A 21209-nucleotide genomic window follows, 5' to 3' on the forward strand; every position below is an offset into this window, starting at 1 on the left:
TAGGCCCCATAGGTTCTATTCAGTCCGTTTCCCCATAAGAACCCCTCAATTACCTGAAAACCTTAATTACCTCCTCTCCAAGTCTTCACATTCCTAGATCCTTCCTCTGATCCTTGTATAACATGCTTTCTTTCCCCTCACCCTCCGACCCTCTGATCACTGTGACATCCCAGTCTTCACGTGGGGCACCGAGGTCCAGGCATAACTGTCTAGGAGTGGTTGGATAAAGCATAGTAAAGTGGGATTATCACACACCTATCAGAACTGAGCCATTCTAGTTTAAACTTTTAATTTAAATTTCTTAAAAAACGACAATACCAATTACTGGCAAGAATATGACGCAACACAAGCTTCCCTTCATTGCTGATGGGAATGCAAAATGGCACAGACAGGATCCAGTAACTACTCCTAGGTATTCACCCAGTTTATCTGAAGTCTTATGTCCACACACCAAAAAAAACAACATGCAAATGTTTATAGCAGTTTTATTCATAATTATAAAAAACTGGAAGTCCTTTGATAGATGAATGGATAGACAAACTGGTAAATCCAAACACTGAATAGTACTTACTTAAAAAAAAAAAAGCCATCAAGCTATAAAAATACATGAATGAATCTTAAATGCATGTGGCTAAGTGAAAAGACAGTCTGAAAAGGCTACATATATATGCGTCCCCTTTTTTTTCAGAGTCTGGAAAAGTGAAGCTTTAGAGATAGCAGGTAGATCAGCATCTGGACCACCACCTTCCTCTCCATAGCAAATCCTGCCTTATTCTTTGGGCAACTTCAATATCACCTAAGACCATCACCTTGAGACCATGGCCTCAAGGTCACATTATCATTTCGGCAGCTATTACCACCCACCACTCCAGTCACCTCCTTCTCCTAATTACCAAGGACTGCCCTGCATCAGAGACCTGAAGTTCCAGTCTCGGGCCATAACCTTTAACCCTTCTAGTCCTTACTTTCTCCTTGAGTCCACCCCCAGCCCTGTGCCCACCCTTCCCTCTCGCCAGACTCTGGAGTCCCTGGAAACCCTTCCCTTCTTAAAAGCAGACAGATCCTCTATCATTTGTCACTTCAGTCCCTTGCCCTAGGGTCCTTCAAAAAGAATCTGCTTTGCTAATTGTGGATGGATCCAACCACTTACCTTCCTGTGCCCCTTTCTTTTGGCTGCCAAGTGCAACTAGAATAAAACCATCCACCCTCATGCCCTGGGGTCACTTTAAAAGCCACAATCTCTATTTTATCTGGTCCACTGGCTCTACCCATGAGTCTTTCTATATTTCCAGGGTCAGTTTTCTCTTTTCCCTGGGTGGTTTTTTCAAGCTTTCCCCAGCTCCCTCAAGCTTCCCTGCTGTGTCCCCAGCTTCACCTCCAATTCCATGAGGAAAGAGGAGCCACGAACCTCCTCGCACCACACCTACAAGCAGACCTGTGTCTGTATCTTTCCTTTCTGCAGACTCGCCTTTTACAACGCAGGGTGCCCAGGTCCCGGCCTCTCCCACCTCTGCTGGAACTTCACTTCATTACGTATACCTGCTCTCTTCTCATCTTTAATTTTTCCTGGCCTACTGGCTCCCTTCATTCAAAATAAGAACATCCCCAAAGCTCTTTCCGCTGAAAAGAAAAAAGGACTATTACTACCTCCCTGAACGTCTTCAGTCCCTGCAGCCACTCCTCATCTTTCTTGTTGGGAGCATCGCCTACATCTGCTCTCTCCATTCCCTCACACCTCCTATGGCTCAGCCTGCTACAGCCCAGCTTCTATTTCACATCCCCACAAAACAGCTCCTGCTGAGCTCACCACCGCCGTGCTGCTAAGACTTTCTTTCCAGTCCTTTTAACTGACCCATTCTGTAGCATCCCCATATCCTTGAGACCCTGATTTCCAAACACCACTTTTTCTGGGGGATCTTCTCATCCCCGGGCTGCTCATTCTCAGCCCCCTCTCCTCTGCCCTTCCCACTCTCACAGGGACTTCTCTTGCTCCCAGGGTGATCCCATCCACTCCTGTGCTTCGGATGCGGCTGATTCAATACCTGCATCTCCATGCTGAATCTTTCCCCTGACTCCCAGACGCAAACATCTGATACCTGCTGCACAGCTGAACTCACACATCCAAACCCTTCTCATCTCCTCCCTCACAGCTGCTCCTCCTCTGTGCTTACTATCTCAAAGAGAGATGCTGCCAAGGACCAAAGGGGCCCTCCTTGCACCTCCCTGTCATCTCCCTCCACGTCTCATCAATCACCAAGAGCTACCACTTGGTCTCAATATTCTGTTGAGTCCGGCCACTTCACATCTCTATTCTTCACCTGGATGAATGGGACAGACTCCAATCCAGTCTCCTGGCCTCCCTTCCTACTGCCCACACCTCTCCTCTGGTTTTCCCATCCTAATGCTGATTCTCCTGGACTGTCAGCCCCTCCATTACTTCTGTCTCCTCAGCTAGACTGTGAGCAAGGGCTACATCTAGTTTACTATTGACCACCCTGGACCAAAGACAGAGCCTGGGACATGCTCAGTCAATACCTATTAAATAAATAAATGAATGTAACTAGAAGCAATGAGCCTCAAATGAAAGTGGGTTTATACAATGAGGAAAGAACAGTTGTTTGGAAGTAGCTTTTGGAAGGGAAAATGCTAACACTGCCTCCCAGCTCTGTGATAAATGAGGTCTGGAAGAACCAGGGGGATCTACTGGAGTCATGTTCAGAAAAATAGGGGAGGCCTTTCAACAGAGAAACTCACCAGCTATGTGACTTTGAGCAAGTTATTTCACTTTCCAGAACCTCAGCTTTCTCATTCATAAAATGGGTTTAAAATATCAGCCTCAGTGGGCTTTGTGAAAACAGAATCAAATGCAGGTTAAATGCTCAGTACAGTGTCTAACTCAGGTGAGTTGAGCCGAAGTGTTCAATAAACATTTTTTTTAAGAGTCTTGATTAAAGCCAAGGAGGAGTGGGAACATTCAGGGGTTAGGCTAATGACGGGAGTTGGGGGCAGGGGGGAAGCGGGCAGTTAGAAGAGTGATGGGGTATCAGCAGGAAAGCTCCGAGCAGGATGGAAGAGTGCAAGAGGGAAGAGGGTCTGTGGGGGCCCTGCCATCGCTCTCAGCCACTTCCTGCCCGAGCACCGACTTTCCTGGAGGAACTGCCGGTCCTCCAGTCTCACTCCCTGCCTCCACCGGAAGGCCTGCTTCTGAGACTTGGCCAGCCAGGGCCTCCTGTTTCCTGTCAGGGCCATGAGGTCAGGGTGCACAGCAGAGGATCCAAACCACGGCCATCAACCCGGAGTCTCCAGTCCAGGACGTGGAGTGGAAGAGGGGCAGGTCTTTGCTGCGGGAGTTGCCCTCACAGGGAGCTGCCGGGAACCAGAGAGGAGGAAGCTGCTTGTGGGGAGCCGGCGCAGAGGAAAGCGGGACCTCCAGGTGGAGACGGCAGTACCGCCTGAGGCCCCCCAGAAATACGTTAAGTCTAACCTCTCCCTGGATTTGTTCCGTGAGCCAGTAGGGGTTTCCGTCATTAGGAACTATGTGTATATATCAGTCCTGAGTAGAGTGAAAGCCACCCTCCCGGGCAAAGCGTTGAGAACCTCTGCCCTGTCCAGTCCCTACTAATATGTAAGGATCTTATGACCCACACTTGGACTTGTCCAGGCCTTAGAACAAGTTAGCAGCAGAGACTAGACTGGAACCAAGTTCTCCCAATTCCCTGTCCATTTCTTCCAAATTCTTCATCTTCAGGACACAATCCCCACCCTACCACCAGCACTTGGGCCCAAAACTAACCTTCCTTTCAGCTTGTAGCTCCCATGACGCTGCTGCTGCTGCTAAGTCGCTTCAGTCGTGTCCGACTCTGTGTGACCCCACAGACGGCAGCCCACCAGGCTCCCCTGTCCCTGGGATTCTCCAGGCAAGAACACTGGAGTGGGTTGCCCTGTCCTTCTCCAATGCATGAAAGTGAAAAGTCAAAGTGAAGTCGCTTAGTCGTGTCCGACTCTTCGTGACCTCATGGACTGCAGCCTACCAGGCTCCTCCGTCTGTGGGATTTTCCAGGCAAGAGTACTGGAGTGGGGTGCCATTGCATTCTCCGCCCATGATGGTACCACCTGTTTTAAAGCTAATTTGATTTGTTTACTGTGTGTCAGGTGCTGAGCTAAACCTTTTACATCCATGATTCTCATCTGATCTTCAAAAACCACTTGAAATGATTCTTCCTATTTCATAAATGAGGAAGGTCAGAGGCTGAAACACATGTCAAGATCATACACGTAACAGGTCATACAGCTAAGATGCACACTCCAGTCTGTTGGATTCCACACAACCACAGCTTCTCAGCCTGCTGTCCTCTAAGGTATTCATGCAAAAACTCGGGGGCTGTGGGGGGCCAGCAGAAAATCCAGTCACTTAACTTAAATGCACTCACTTAAATGCAAATGTATACATGTGCCTATTTATCTAAGGGCAGGTTCATTGGTGATACATCAGATTCTCAACAAAAAACAAAAACCCATGATTCAAAAAGGGTTGAGAACTTCTGGCTTTATGATAAACTCCCTGGGGCCAAGACACAGGCCTGGCCCATAACAGACCCCTAGGGAACTCAGCCCAGCTCTTCCGTCCCAGCCATTCCATAAACAAATGCTAAGGGATGCAGGCCCCATGGAGGAGCAGCCACGTCCTCCGGGGCTGACCAGAGCACTGGCTCTGATTTGGCCACAGGGAGCCTCAGATTCCCCAGCAACCTCCTTCCAATCAGCTAATCTTTCTTTTTCCCCGCCCTGGCCAAAAAATGCTTGAATGCCTACTAGACACAGACACTGTGCTAAGAGCTCTACCTAGATCATCTCATTTAATGTTTGAAACAACTGTGCAAAGTGAGTACTACTATGATTTTCATTTGCAGATAAGCAAACAGGCTCAGAGAGGTAAGTGACCTGCTTGCCTTTAGCTGGAGTCTGATGAGCAGCCTGGTTGACACATATGAAAGTTGGCCAGGAGGGGATGGATACCAATCAGTTCATCTCAGGGAAAGCAGCTCTGGTGGCTGACAGCCTGGCCATGGGCCAGTTTTCAAGCCAGAGCTGGTACCAGGGCTACGTCTAGGAACTGCTCTCTAAGCGGCTCACAGGCCGGCAGTAAGACCATCTCTCAGAGCATCCTGTTTGGGAAAAGGCAGCTTTACTTCTGGCTTGCTTCACCCGCTTGGTCCGAGCTGGACACGAAACAACTGTTTGCAGAACAAGCCGCACTGCCCTTTGCCAAGCTGACCTGGCCTCCGCGTGCAAAGCAGATTACATCAGAGCCCCCAGTGGCCCTCCTCCGGGACCACTGTGGCTGATCAGAGGTGGGACTCGGCTGGCTTCCAAATAGTTTTGCTAAGGAAACTATGAATCCCCTGATAGTGTGTACACATCTGGTTGTTTTTAAAAGACTAAGCTCAGTTGAAAAGGAAAAGATTTTGAAAATAAAGAGTAAAAAAAAAAAACACACACAAAAACACAAAAGGCTTCAGAATTTCTCTTTTCAAAACAAACGATGTACAGTCCCTACCACAGATGCAGCTAGGCCTTCTGTAGTTCCTACTGTATCTCATAAAACAACGGTAACGTGAACTCCAGCCCTGATCAGCTGACTACAAGCTGGTGCCTCTCTGAGGGCTCCCGCTGTGCTCGGGGTGGTAGCCAGCTGAGGCTGGAGAGGCTGAATAATGGTGATGCATAGCACCCGGCATTTCCGAGAGGGGTGGCCCAGCTGGAGGGAAGGCCCAAAGGGATCCCAGGCCCAACACTCCAGGCTCCAGTCACGTAGGCTGTGCAACCTCTAGGCCACTGTCCTCATTTGAAACCAGAAAAACAGAACAAAGAGGAAAGGCTGTCAACAGTCCCATTTGGAGGTTTGGTCTATTCAAGGGGGTCTTGCAGGGTACTTTCTACCGAAGATCATGTTCTGGCAGGTCTGTCTGAGCAATCAGAAGCCCGCGCCCCCAACCCCCTGGCTCGACTGGTCCAAGTCTCTGATAACATTCCTTTAGGTGGGGATGCAGCTTCATACCTGGAGCAAAGCTTCTGAGTGAGCCTCGCCGGTCTGTAGTAGTAGCATGGGTGGGGCCAGTGACCAGGTCATCAGGAACTCAGAGAAATTCAATTCGAGGAGCATTTATTGAGCACCTCATTCTTACACGCTACACATACTTACTGAATACAGCTGACACTGGGTAAGGTGGTAGGGGAAGCAGAGATGAACAAGACACAGTTCCTGCCCTCAGGGAGCCCACAGACTGGCAAGGAAGATGGAGACTGAAGAGCTACACAAAGTTCGGCCAGACGGGGAAAGGGCCACACGGAGACCCAGAGGAGCAATGAGGGCACATGTGACGGGGAGCCCTTACACCGGCTGGGATTCATGGAAGACTCCTGGAGAGGGTGACATTCTGGCTGAGATCAAGTTAGGAGCTGAACAGGGAGAAGAGCACAAATGGGGGCCTCATGGGACTGAGACGTGATGCAGCAGGAAAGAGGGGGGAGGCCAGGAAGGCCAAAGCCCACAAAGTAGAGGGGAGGGATGAGATGAGGTCGGAGGAGGGGACAGAAGCCAGACCCCCGTGCAGGACCTTGCAGAGCACATTAAGGTACTCAGAGAACCTCAGCTTCAGTGGAACTGGAAGCCACTGAAATGATTTAGATACAGACAAGATGTGTTCAATTCCATCTGTTGTGTGAAAAAGGACTGTGATAGCACAAGCACGGATAAAGGTAGGGGGTTCAGGAAGAGGGGTCTGGACTCGGGCCAGCGCCTGGGAGTGAAGCCTGGAGGGGCTCCCAGCCTACGGGGGACAACAGATTACTATCTGCACGCGCATGTGCATGGGATGTTCTTACCTGGTTAAACCTCCGGGTAAAGGCCACGACGTTGGGGGCGAGACTATGTTTCTCCTTCTTACTCCATCCACAGCTGGCTAGTTCCTAGGAAGCACAGAGTCAATTTCAAACAGTGATTCCAATGAGGATGCAAATACAGACGGGCATCTACCTGGAAGGTGGGCCCAGAGGTGGGGAAGGGCTGAAACCTTGGCCATCTGTGCCCTCCCAGGGTGCGGGAGAGTCTCCTCCTCCTCTGGAGAAAGGGGCTGGGTCCACAGGCAGAGGGCCATCCTGGGACCCCCAGAGGCGAGGGTGAGAAGCAGGTTACTTATCTCCACAACCCCAGCCACATCTCTCGGGACTTCTGTGCCCAAATTATTCTCAACCCGACAAGGCCACTCTGCCAGCTCCCTGGGACTAGAAGTCCCTTCTTACTGAAGACTGTCTGATAGAGGGTATAATGTTATAATAAGCAGGATTCACCACCCCCTCCCAGGGCTAACTTAAAATTTGGCTGAAGATTCTCATTGGCCCAGGGACATCCTCCATTCCTGGAATCAGAGAACATCCCATGCCAAGCCCATTGCTATCAGAGAATATTTTGGATGACCTTGGATTCTTTCCTGAAGCTGGCCTCTCCTATCTCTCACACAAGCAAAGAGGGGCAGGAGGAGAGGTGCCCTTAATATCTCTTTCAGGAGCCTTGTCTCTTTTTTCCTAGCAAGTTTAGCATTATAATTTGAAGAATCAAATGACCTAAATATTACCTATCAGTGAGGCTGGTACCAAGAACCCCCGCTATGTGTGGGCAGAGAACAGGAAGCCTCACTTTTTATCTCACAGAATTCTCACCATATCAGTTTTAATAAAGAAGAAGAGGGCTCAGTACTACTCATCCTCCTGAATGAATGCTCTGAAAATCACTCAGTCGTGTCCGACTCTTTGCAACCCCATGGACTATACAGTCTATGGAATTCTCCAGGCCAGAATACTGGAGTGGGTAGCCATTCACCATTCTCTTCTGCAGGGGATTTTTCCAACCCAGGAATCTAATCGGAGTCTCTTGCATTGCAGGCGGATTCTTTGTCAGCTGAGCCACCAGGGAAGCCTAAGAATACTGGAGTGGGAAACCTATCCCTTCTCCAACAGCTCTTCCCAACCCAGAGATCAAACCCAGGTCTCCTGCATTACAGGAGGATTCTTTACCAGCTGAGCTACCAGGGAAGTCCATTAATTTGGTAGCTGTTCCCTTCTCCAGGGAATCTTCCCAACCCAGGGATCAAACCCAGGTCTCCCGCATTGCGGGCAGATTCTTTACCAGTTGAGCCACCAGGGAAACCCAAAAAAACTGGAGTGAGTAGCCTATCCCTTCTCCAGAGGATCTTCCCGACCCAGGAATCTAACCGGAGTCTCCTGCATTGCAGGTGGATTCTTTGCCAGCTGAGCTACTAGGGAAGCCTTGGCCCCCATTCTGTTCCCTTTCTTTTCACAAGTAGACATGAGTCTGAGCCGCAGAGTTTACCTCTGTTTACCATGATTCTCCTTGCTCTGAAATGTATATCTGGGTTTCTTTCCAAATGTATACTTGACCCACCTCTGCGCCACTGAGCCCTCCCACCACCCACTTTAGAACACATGCTTCCATCAGTCTGCAGATGTGCATCACTGCCCTTTTGAAGTATAGTTGTGAAGGCAAGAGCTTCTCTTCCTTCTCTCCTAAAGCCATCTCTGAAATGTATGGACTATAATCTGATAGAAAAGAGAATTTGTAAAACTGATGTTCAAGGACTGATTGTTGCCCAATTGCTGGTGACTGTTCCCCTCTTTGTTTTTTCCTGAACTCTTTAATAAACAGAAGTTATATACATATCCATGGGGGCGGTGCACATCGCATGTTTGTAAGTGCTCGTTTAATTCAGTGCTTGGGTCTTATTTTCACACCGTGTAGGAAGGCATTCTCAAAGGGAGCAGTGTGGACCTGACAGACAGACCGAGGTCAGAGTCTGCCCTCCACATATCAGCTGCATTCTGAGAAGAACCTCAATTTTCTCATCTTGAAATGGCTATGATGATATATTTACCCATCTTGAGAACAGGTAAGTGAGCTTAAAGCACACACAGGGCACCTGGTATGCAGCAATTACTTGATAAAGGTCGCCCCACTCCTCTTCCCAGCATCGGCCACGTGGTGTCAGACATGACTTTAACTCCAAACACTCCCTTCTTTATTCTACATGTGCTCTCACTGCTGTCTTGAATTACTAACAAAAATCTACCATTATTTCTTTTTCATTTTGCTGATGTCATGCAGGCAGGAACCAAAGCAGGTACTTAACACATCTGCCCCAAATTTGCTTGATTTGAACATTCCTAAGAACTTGATTTAAAAACTGAATGCAGGGACTTCCCTGGTGGTCCCATGGCTAAGACCCTGTGCTCCCAGTGCAGGGGGTCTGAGTTCAATCCCTCCTTGGTCAGGGAACTAGATCCCACATGCCACAACTAAGACCCAGCGTGGCCAAATAAATAAATAATTTTAAAAATAAATAAATAAATAACAACTATGTGCAATTCTTGGACCCTTTCATGCTACAAGACATGTCACATTCAGAATTCAAACCTCAACAGGGTAAAACACTATGTTTGAGCGATCCCTTGATAAAAGAGAGAGAGTCCTTTCTTTGCTGCGAATCCCAAGCCTGTCACTCTTTTCCTTGGGGACCACTTTCCCGGCATCAGTTTCATCGAGACGGAGGAAGAGAAGGATGCTGAGACTAACTCCACAGAACTCTGGTGGAGACCAAGAGAGACAAAGCCCGACAAAGGAGAGGACATGCAGGGCACAGGCCTGGCTCACAGCGGATTCATCTGGGGAATGCACAGGGCATGAGCCTTCCTCACGGCTGAAATCTCCCAAATCTGGTGCAGAGAGATTTATCAAGATGTCAAACGAAATAAGACCATTCTAACTGCACTAAAACAAGTCCTGGGCCCAGCCTCTTTGGCACCATTCCTCTTCTGTGTTTGGCCTTATTGGAATACAAGAGATTCCATCTGTGTGAAGCGGGTTTGGAAAATGTGAAGTAATAGAGCAACACTCTTCCAGTCACTAGTGCCTAAAAAAGGTCTACGCTACGGAACTGATTTGAGCATAATTCAGTTAAAATTGACCAGAGGAGACGGGGCTGGTTCTGGAAGAGAGACGAGGGGCTGGGCTGAGGCTAGTAAGGCCCTTGTAGCCTCCATGCTGGAGAGCCAGGCTGCTGTCCCCGGGCTGCGTGGGGCCCTGGTCTTGCCCAGACTGCCCCTGGTTCTGAGCTGTCTGCCGAGGTCCACTGGACATGAAAGGACAGGAAGAACCCGGTCAGTCCTCCCAGCCTCCTGTAGCAGCTCTCCTCCATCATGCGGCTGTTGCCCTGGGTTTATCCGGGAGAAACTTTCTGCCACTAAATAAGCTGCCTCCTCTCCCTTCCTCGGGCTTCAGTGGAAGGCAGGTCCTGTCTTCATAGGCCCCATCTTCTGGGCTCTGGCTCCCTTGCCCTCCCTGCTCAGAGCTCTTGCTCTGATGCCTTTTCTGGTACCTGTATCTTCAAACCTCTTCTTCTCCAGTTTCTTTCCTGCTAGCATTTTAAGACGCTTAACATAAGCCTCTCCGGCAAATAATAATAATGGTGATGACATATCACTTTGACAGTAATAACCAAGGCCATCTTTTCCAGACCTCCGGCTCCTCCAGCTTTCACTCACTCTTTCTTCCCTTTTCAGGCACATCTATTGAAAGCGTTCCTGGCTGCCTCTTTCTTGATCCCCTGGCAGGGGAACCCCTCTGTTTTCCTCTCTCTGTCCTCGCCCCTCAGCTCTGCATTCTTCTGCTTGTCTTCTCGCCTCTTGAGCCACACCCGCCCCTAATTCTGAGTGGTTTTTCAGTTGCTTTATTCTTTTCTGACCCATGTCCCCCAAGTAATGAAAGTGTTAGTCACTCAGTCATGGGGTTAACTCTCTGCGACCCCATGATCTGTAGCCCAGCAGGCTCCTCTGTCCAAGGAATTCTCCAGACAAAAATACTGGAGTGGGTTGCCATTTCCTTCTCCAGGGGATCTTCCCGACTCAGGGATTGAACCCAGGTTTCCTGAATTGCAGGCAGATTCTTTACCATCTGAGTCACCAGGGAAGCTCCCCATGTTTCCCAAGCCCCACATAAACCTGTCCAAGGTCACCTTCCAGGAAGATGTCTGCATCCCTTCCAGGAAGATCACACTTCCCCATGGCTTCCAGCACATACCCATGTCCAGCCCAAGTTTCTCTTCTGACTCCAGACCAGTAGAGTCAGCCCCCTGCTGGCCACACCTTCCTTGGCCTCCCACAAACACCCTAAAATCAGAAGGCCCAGAACCAAAAGGGTGTCTGATCAGCTGCCTTAAATAAAGAACACCTAAAGACAAGAGAATCACTTAGACGTTCAATCAAACAAAGGACAGTGTTTATAACAAAAATGTCCATGGAAAAAATCCTTGCCAGTGTAAAAACAATTTTGTCTTAATATCCCCATCTGTTAAGCATTCCTGGGTGAGAACAAGAGTCAACACTGGTCTCTGCTCACCCTGGAAGCTTCTCTGGCCACCAGCTTTGTGCTTAGGGTTTTAGGAGTCAGATGCCCTGAGGTGGCCTGAGAAAGGCCTGACCAAACTGTGTCTGGGGTCAGTGAGGTAAGGCCCTGGAAGAGGCGATCTGGGAAAGGGGACAAAATTCTCCCAGAAGACCCCCACAGGATCTAAGCCACTGAGCCACAGGCAGCCACACAAGGCCCTTCCACGCATGAGCTAATTCTATCTACGATCTTCTCCAAATTACATTCCTAAAACATGCCCACATGGAAAATGTACCACTTCAAGGGAAGGTCACTAAATCTGACCTCAGGGACCACCACCAGGCGGCACCAGCCAGTGACATCACATTACCATCTTGCTCAATGGCAATCTTTTCCCCTTCTTCCTCTCTCCATGTTTCTCCCCACTCCTCCCATCCTGCCCTCTGGGACAATCTTCAGAAGAACCGGCGGGACAGTCATGCACTAGTCAAAGGAGTTTTAGAAACACCCTAAGGAGTGGGTGACCCACTGAGGTAGTGGGGAGAGACAGCACCAGTTTGTGGGTTGGCAGTGGGGGTCTAAGGAACAAGACATTTCAGAGCTCTCATACCTCACTGCTGGGAATGCAAAATGGTAGAGCCATTTGGGAGGGCAGTTTGGCTAATTTTGTGTGTGTGTGTGTGTGTGCCAAGTCTTAGTTGGAGCATGCAGGATCTTGAGTTTTGGCATGCAAACTCTTCATTGCAGGATGTGGGATCTAGTTCCCTGACCAGAGATGGAACCCAGGCCCCCTGCATTAGGAGCACAGAGTCTTACTCACTGGTCCATCAGGGAAGTTCCTGGCAGTTTCTTTTTCATTTTAAGCATATATTTAGCAAATGACCCAGCAATCTCACTAAAGCAAACATCTGTCCACACACAAAAGAAACATGTGCACGTTTATCTCAATTTCCTCAAACTGAAAACAACCCAGATTTCTATCAGGTGGTGAAGGGGAAAACAAATTGTGATCCACTGTTATAATCAGCCACTACTCAGCAATAAAATGTATGAACTACTGATACAGACATCAGCACAGAAGAATGTCAAAAACTATGCTAAGTGAAAGGAACCAAACAGAAAAATATTATAGAATTCCTCTTTTACGACATTCTGAGGAAGGTGAGAACTACAGGGACAGAAACTAGATCACCGACTGCCGGTGGCACAGGGAATGGGGCACAGAGAAGTGTTGAGGGGCTAGGTGAGTTCTCACCCTGGGGCCTGGTGGCCCCGTGAGAAAATGGTCGTCCTGCCTACTGCATCCGCAATTTCACTTTCTGCAGTTTCAGTTACCTGCAGATCCGAACATATTAAATGGAAAATTCCAGAGATAAACAATTCACATGTTTTCAACCGTGCACCGTTCTGAAGGGTGATGACATCTCATGCCCTCCAGCTCTGCTCGGCTCAGGACATGAATCATCCTTTGGTCCACCGTGTCCTGCCCGTTCATTAGTCACTGAGTAGCGGGCTCAGTTATTAGACTGATTGTCGTGGTGTTGCAGGGTTTGTGTTCAAGTAACCCTTATACTTAATAATGGCCCAGGGATCTTCCTGTTGGTCCAGTGGTTAAGACTCTGAGCTTGCACATCGATCCCTGGCCAGGGAACTTAGATTTCACATGCCACGTGGTGCAACCAAAAAAGGGAAAGGAAAAAAAAAAAATAATAATGGCCCCAGAGCACAGGAGGAGTGATGTTGGCAATTGGGATACACCAAAAAGAAGCTGTAAAGTGCTTCTTATTTAAATGAAAAAGTGAAAGTTCTTGACTTAATAAAGATAGAAAAAAAATGCACTGAGGTTGCTAAGACCTACAGTAAGAACAAATCTAGCTGTGGAATTGTGAAGGAGAAAGAAGAAATTCAGGTTAGTTTTGCTGTCACCCTTCAAACTACAAAAGATATAGCCACAGTGCACGGTGAGCGCTTAGCTAAGATGGAAAAGACAGTAAATCTATACAAGATTTTGAAATACACCACATTCACCTCACTTTTAGTACAGCATCTTGTTATAATTGTTCTATTTATTACTGGTTATTGCTGTTAATCTCCTACTGTGCCTAATTTATAAATTAACCTTTATCATAGTATGTATGTAGCATAGGGAAAAAACATAGTCCATGTGATCTTTGAACAACACAAGTTTGAACTGCACAGGTCTACTCTGACATAGATTTTTTCAATAAGTAATAGAGTAGTACATGATCTGCAGTTGGTTGAATCTTCAGATTCAGAATCTTGGATATGGAGGAACGAGGTATTAGGTTGCTCAGTTGCTCAGTCGCATTCAACTCTTTGCAACCGAATGGACTGTAATCTGCCAGGCTCCTCGATCCATGGAATTTTCCAGGCAAGAATACTAGAGTGGGTAGCCATTTCCTTCTCCAGGGGATCATCCCGACTCAGGGATCAAACCCAAGTCTCCTGCATTGGCAGGCAGATTCTTTACCACTGAGCCACTTGGGAAGCTCTTAACTAGTATATGTACATTTAAATAGTGTGTATTTAAAATGTTTACATATTATATGTTTTAATAGTTGCACACATTTAAATATTTTATTTTTTCTCCAATATTAGACAATGGATGGATAAAAAGAGAATCTATGGGTCCTTGACGTGAGGCATATTCTCTCCTGAATAGCGCTGGGTCATTAGAAAATTAACGCAACACTGGCACGCCACCTGGCTTGGCCCCAAATGACATCTGCACATTCACATTTACACAGCCATAAAAATGGATGCTGCCTGTTGGTTTGCAACGTTTAAAGTCAACCTAAGGAAGGACGGAAGGACTTGGTGCAGCTGCAAAATGTCAGAATGTTAATTTAATTGACTTGACGATGTAAACATAGCTGACAGAGGTGGTCAGTGGAGACGAAAAGGAGAAGCATAGGAAGTGAGCAGTCAACGGACACTATATAAAGCTGATGAAACAAGAAACAGAGGTTTCAGCGCACCAAATAAAGTTCCAAAAATAACCAGGGGAAGAGAATCCTCTGGGGAGAGGACTGGGGTAAAAGATCAAAGCCTGGCTTTATTAGTTCTTCTCTACTATTAGAATATCAAGAAATGATGACTCTGAAACAAACTTTAATAGGTGACATGTTACAATATTACACACTGTAAACTTTCTAAAATAAAATTTTAACAGTTGAGTAAACACTCAAATTACAAAATTTTTATAAACTCATAACCTGCTGATAACCAGTCAGGGTCAACATCTATGACATAAATGTGTCAACATAAACAACAGATAGTTTTCACATGACCTGTACCTTCTGAAGGAGTGTGCCTATCAAATCACGACCATCTGGACCTTCAGGAAGCATGTCTGTCCTACAGGAAACAGTAGAGCTTTACCCAAATGAAGCCCAGAGGAGAGAGCTGCTAACTGGGGCAGCGGGAAGGTTCCACCAATGGGGCTCCTGCCTTGCTGCCTTAAATCCTCACTGGGACAAAATCAGCTGTGATGAAAAATGGAAGGAAAAGAAAAGGGGACGAGGAAAGGCCAAAGGAGGCAAGGACAGAAGAAAGGAAGGAAAGGAGAAGAGAAAGGGAGGGATGAGGGCAGAGGGGAGGGAAGAAGGGAGGGCAGGGGAGCCAACTGAGCAGCAGGCCCCGTGCTGGAAGCAGCTCTAGGACCAAAGCTGAGGCCTCGAGGAGCTTAGTGAGTGGCCGGTACGGGAGACAAACAGGGACCCAAATCGCCACAACTCAAGACAACAAAGGGCGACGGCACTTTCCTGCTTTGTTTCTGAAGGCTGAAGCCCTAAAAGCCTTTCCTAGAGTGGAGTCTCCTGAGTGACGTCAGCAGAGAGAGAGAGAGGCATCTTTAGCTCTTTCTTGGGAGGAGAGGGAGAAGAGGGAGAAAGAAGGGGAAGGAGGGTGACAAGAAAGGATGAAGAAGGAAGAGAAAGAGAAGAGGAAGAGACAACAGTAACTGACGGTCTATGAAACGCATCTATACTCATCTGATATCAGAGTTAAAGGACTGGCAATGGACCAAACAAAACAGTAAAGGACGAAACAAACATGCTCTTGCTTTCTATGTTCCACAGGAGGGAAGAGAGATGAGAAATCTGTGGTAAGTCAGATGATGATAAATCCTTTGAAAAAATTGTTAACCAGGATGCAGGAATGGAATACTGGAGCAGATGCCTCGGGACGCCTGGCCGGTAAACCAGCTGGAGCGGAGACCGTGAACGAGGTCGGCAGCAAGCTCCGGAGGATCCGGGAGAGGGTTCCAGGCTGAGAGTTCCAGGAAGGAAGCATGTGTGTAAAGACCCTGGAAGTTCTGACAGCGCAAGGTGGGCATTGAGGCTGGAGCTGCTGGAGCCTGGGGAGATGGGAGGAGACGGGGTGCGAAGGAAGGGGGTAGAGGCCTGGAGGGCAGGTAGAGACTGGCATTGACTCTGAGTGGGACGGAAGGACGGCGGAGGGCCTGAGCAGAGCAGCCCCAAGCCTCACGTGGCACGCGGGGTGGGTTCTACCCACGAGGTGGTGGCGCAGTGGACCCAACCTCCCCGTCAGGGGCTCCTGTGCTGTGCTACAGTCTAGCCTCATACACAGGCAACATCCTTTTCTCGTGTGAGAGCAAGTCACTTTAGCAATATGAATCAAGCACCTGCTGGGGGCTGTGTGCGGAGAAAAGGAGGAGGCTGGCCGGGGAGGAAGGCACACGAGGGCCTCTGCAGGGCTCAGAAGCCCTGGCCAGACAGACCACAGAGTGGGGAAGAGTCGCCAGTGCCTTCTGCGGAACCGGGGTGCATGTGTAGGGCAGGGGTCACTGACTGAATAGAAGGAATCCGCTTTTTCAGCTTCTATGCATTTCGATAGAGCCACACGTTCACAGTCGCTACTGTTTCGTCAAGTCCTCAGACTACCATCTGCTGAGCAAACATGTAGACTGAGGGTCGTGAAGATGATGCAAACCTTTCCAGCCCCAGGGCTGTGCAGCTCGGCACAATTGGAACCAGCTGTCCAGTCAGGGCAGCGGCCAAGTGCAGCCCCGTGGACCGCCTCCAGTCCATGTGACGGGGAAAGGGCCCCGTGAGCAGAGCGCGGAGAGCCGCCCGCAGCACAGCCGCCCGGATTCCAGGTTGGTCACGAGGCCCACGGGGCCACACGTTCACTTCCCACTCTCACCCTGGGGACTGTGCTCAACCCCCTTTCTCCATAGTCTTGGGAAATATTTTTCCAAATAACATCATTCAGATGTTCTCTTTTTAAAAAGAGTACACTTTGGCTTTTTTTGATCAGGGACCTAGCACGTGTTCACTACAGAAAACTTAAACAACACAGAAAGCCCAGAGAAGAGACCTGAAGTCACCCATCAGCCTAACACCCAGAGAAACCAGAATTCACATTCGATTAATAATAATGGCAGAAACAACAACAGCTAACTTCACTGAACGCTTACTAAGGGTCAGGCACCATGTCCAGTGTTTTACACACACGTATCCATTGCTCACTGAATTCTCACAACAACCCTGCAGATGGGTACTATGACTGCCCCATTTTGCAGATGGAAGAAATGAAAGTTTAGTTAGAGGAGTTAAGCAGTTTGCTGAGATCCACTTATGTGGTCGATATGAGCGCCAAGATTCAAACCTGAGTCTGCAGGTCTCAGGAGCCTGACCTCCTTGGCATCAGAGGGTGTCTGTGTCCAGAACAGGGACCCCTGCCCAATCCCAGGGCAGGAGGAGGAGGAGGGCTGCACGCAGGCACACACTCACCCTCCCGATGAAACTCACACTGTAGGTGCGGTTCCGTCCTTCCCACATGTTCTCACGTCTGCCCCACTCTCCGTTCATAGGATTCCTCAGACACACAGGACATCTCCTAAAAACAATTCATCGTATTTGTGTCCTTTTGTTTTTCCTAGCTCTAGGAGGAAATTTCAGTCTGTCATTTAATTCTCCTTCGGTTTTCTGCAATAGTTGGTTCGCTGCTCACTGTTGCCACTGCAATTTAAATCTGGTAATCACGTTCCCCGCTACCACCGCCCACCACCCCCGGCCCCCCACACAATTCAACCCTTCTCCATCTGGATCTCTGCAAACTGCACTTGTCCACGACACTACCAAGATGAAATTTCTGGGAGTACCTGCTTCATGGGGCGGGCAGGCTCTGACCTAGCCCTTGCACTGCCTTCTATTTTTTGGCCAACTCAAACTTTTCTATGTCTGGTGAGTATGCTAAACACCATGTCGGAAACTGGAAAAGTGAACTCAGAAGTTCCAGGGCCATGTGATTTTACCAGTGGGTCTGATCAGACTTCATCATTAGATGTTTAAGTAATACCGAATTCTTACGCTAAATAATTTATTCCAGGCACAAAAGGTGATGGAAATAAGCCCCAAACCTGAACACCTAAGGAATCAGAACAAATGGGGGAAAAAAAATCATGCTACATGGCCTGGTGGGTTTGTCTGAAAAAATGTAAGGCACTTGCCTGGTGGTAGAGTGAATAGGAATCCGCCTGCCAAAGCAGGGGACACAGGTTCCAACTCTGGTCGGGGAAGATTCCACTTGCCTCGGAACAGCTAACCATGAGCCAGCCACAACTCCTGAAGCCCGCGCCCTAGAGCCTGTGCCCCACAACGAGAGAAGCCCCCACTCGCCACAACTAGAGAAAGCCCGTGTGCAGCAACGAAGACCCAGCGCAGCCAAATAAATAAATAAATAATTTTAAATGTAAGGATAAGCTATATATTATGAAAACTATTAACATTATAATAGCATGCTGCTAAGTCGCTTCAGTCGTGTCCGACCCCGTGCGACCCCATAGACGGCAGCCCACCAGGCTCCCCCGTCCCTGGGATCCTCCAGGCAAGAACACTGGAGTGGGTTGCCATTTCCTTCTCCAATGCATGAAAGTGAAAAGTGAAAGTGAAGTCGCTCAGTTGTGTCCAACTCCTATCGACCCCATGGACTGCAGCCCACCAGGCCCCTCCGTCCATGGGATTTTCCAGGCAAGAGTACTGGAGTGGGTAAATCAAAGAAGGAAAAGGGTCACTTTCCTCTCAGATACTGAAAAGTAACTAGCAACGTTTGATGGGATTTCTAAAAAGAAAAAAAGAACTTAGAAGCTTAGTAATATCTATCTCAAACCAACAGCCATCAATATGTAATGTAACAAGAGGAGAACTACAGCAGTGGTCCCCAGCGTCTTTGGAACTGGGGACCAGCTTCGCGGAAGATGGTTTTTCCACAGCCTCAGTGGAGAGATGATCTGGGGACAATTCAAGCACATGACATCTATTGTGCGGTTTATTTCTACTATTATTACATCAGCTCCACCTCGGATCAACAGGCATGAGATCCCGGAGGCTGGGGACCCCTACACACAGGAATCTGAATTACAAACAACAGGTGTGCGACCTTTCTCAACAAGGTTCCTTATCTGAACTGCACAACACAGAAAATGATGTGACTTTCTTAACCCTCCTGAGGCTAGGACACTTGTAAACACAGTGGACCTTCAGGCACCAGGCTTAACTCTCTCATGGACCCCTGGTTGAAAAAGGCCTATACCCCAGTGCTGGCCAATAGCAATACAGTGCAAGCCATGTGTTCTAAATTTTTTAATAGCCATGTTTAAAAAAAGAAGAAAAAAGGTGAAATTACTTTCAACTGTTTTATTTAACTCAACATATCAAAATATTATCTTTTCAACCTGTAATCAATATAAAATATACAAAATTGTTCATGAGATAGGTTACATTCTTTTGTACTAAGTCTCTGAAATCACAGAACACCTCAGTTTGGACCAGCCACATGTCAAGGGTCCAATAGCCACATGTGGCCACCGTCTTGGACAACAGAGCTCTAACCAAGGTACAAAGGCAAGACCCTGAAGTATGAGAAAGAATTACCGAACTGGAGAGGTCAGGCAGGACAACCAAAGATAAGCCCAGAAGCCCCATCAGCAGGGCTGGGGCCGGCGGGGAGCCAAGGCAGTCAGTCGAGGACCAGGGAGGAAAGTTAGCTTGGGGAAAGCAGGAAGACAGACCAGGCGAGGTACCCACTCATGACTGATCTCAAGTAATGGGTTCTTCGTGACCCTGCTGCTGAAGGTCTGTCCCTACCTCCACTCCCCTGCCCCCTGAAAAGGGAGGTGAGCTTGTCACTGCACTAATAGAGGAGGGCAATCAAGCAGATGGAAAGAAATACATTCAAAAAAGATGGAGAAAGACATGTGCCATTCACATTGTGATTTCACGTTTTCATGGGGACTTCCTAACCCAGGAATCCTGGGTTCTGATCTTAGCTGTGCCCTGAGCGCCCTCTGAGACTTTGGGCCAGTCCTTCCCAGTTAAGGGGGCCCAGCGTCCTGTCTATAAAATACAGTGGGCCCTCCACGGTCCTTAAGGTCCTCCCAGCTCTCCCATTCTGTGAGCCTTCGAGGAGCAGAGGTCACACGTGTAGCTTAACACGATTAAGTAATACCTGCCCCCGATTAAGTAATACCTGCCCCCGGAGACTGCGTGATGGCGGCAGTTTTCTTTCCCAGTGTTTTGAGAGGCGCAGAAAGGCTGAGCCTGAGACACAGTCAGGAAGGGGCGGGGGCTTTGGGGCACCGCGCTGCTCCAAGGGACAGCCCGGGGAGGCAGGAGACAGGAACCAGATCAGGGGAGGAAGGTGGGGGCAGACGAACAGAGAAAACACAACTGAGGTTCCTGAAAGAGGGACGGGAAGGGAAAGGAGGGGAGGGGAGAAGGAAGGAGGAGAGGACGGAGGAGAAGGGAGGAAGAAGGAAAGAACAGGGGAGAAAAGAGAGAAGAAAGAAATGCATCCAAAGGTGTTCGAGGTTGAATCCGTGGACTGGGACCAGGGAGGGGAGAGGGTGCCCTGGTGGAGCAGGGCAGGGAGGGAGTGGTGTGGGGAGCCCCGAAGGGGCAGCCTGCTGTCCAGGGCGTGGGAGAGGAGCTTGGAGAGAGAAGCAGTGGCCACTCACGTGGCGCGCCCCACAGGCTGTCTGTGTCCCCAAAAACAGAGGCCTCTGAAGGTCTGCATGTCAGGAGCAGACACGACCTGGTCAGAGGCCAAAGAGACAGCACTGGCCACCCTACACCAGGGGCCCATTCAGGGAGGCTGAGACCCACACCGTGTGCCCCTCAGCACACCAGCCAGGAGGAGAGCACGGCGGGGAGGGCAGGGAGACAACCGACCGCCAGCCCCACGGCTCCTGCTCCTTCTGCGAGGTGAGCAGACAAACCAGTCCTGTCCCCAGGCTGCAAATAACAATAACGATGAGAATAAAATAGCAGCAGCAGCAGCTAACAGCTTACTTACTACAGGCCAGGCAAGGCTAAACACTATTCTTATATTACATCCTTTAATCTGTTAACAATGGCATCTACCAGGAAGAGCTATTCTTTGCCCCCAGTTTACACACAAGTAAAATTGAGATTCAGGGAGGATAGGTCACTTGCTTAAGGTCCCACGGCAAATAAATGACAAAACTGGGATTCAAACTCAGGTTTGTGTGACTCTAAAACCTAATCTCTTAACCACTGTGCTTGCAGCCTGGTCAAGCATTACTGCCATGATTTTTCACCAACATCTTGAACAACACTGTGCCTGCCTGGTGGATGGCACTGTAGGGGTTAAGAGTGAACAAAAGGGTGAAGGAAGAGAGCCGCGAGGCACTGCGTGTCTCCCACACCTCAGGCACTAACAACGTGCGGCTACTCTATTGTGCTCAAGT

The 21209-nt window shown here is 48.7% G+C and overlaps 1 protein-coding gene across 18 annotated transcripts in view; it reads right to left on the minus strand.

The window, feature by feature from the left end:
* RALGPS1 (Ral GEF with PH domain and SH3 binding motif 1) overlaps positions 1-21209 on the minus strand; it is a 299000-nt gene that overhangs the window by 188625 nt on the left and 89166 nt on the right. For all 18 annotated transcript variants that reach the window (XM_086325117.1, XM_086325109.1, XM_086325108.1 and 15 more), the window contains exon 6: positions 6886-6969. In XM_086325117.1, the coding sequence (XP_086181243.1) occupies positions 6886-6969 (84 nt within the window). The remainder of the gene's footprint in view (positions 1-6885; positions 6970-21209) is intronic.

The sequence above is a fragment of the Bos grunniens genome, chromosome 11 (assembly GCF_055505025.1).
Source record: "Bos grunniens cultivar Pamir isolate PY7600 chromosome 11, Bosgru_T2T1.0, whole genome shotgun sequence".
Taxonomy (NCBI): domain Eukaryota; kingdom Metazoa; phylum Chordata; class Mammalia; order Artiodactyla; family Bovidae; genus Bos; species Bos grunniens.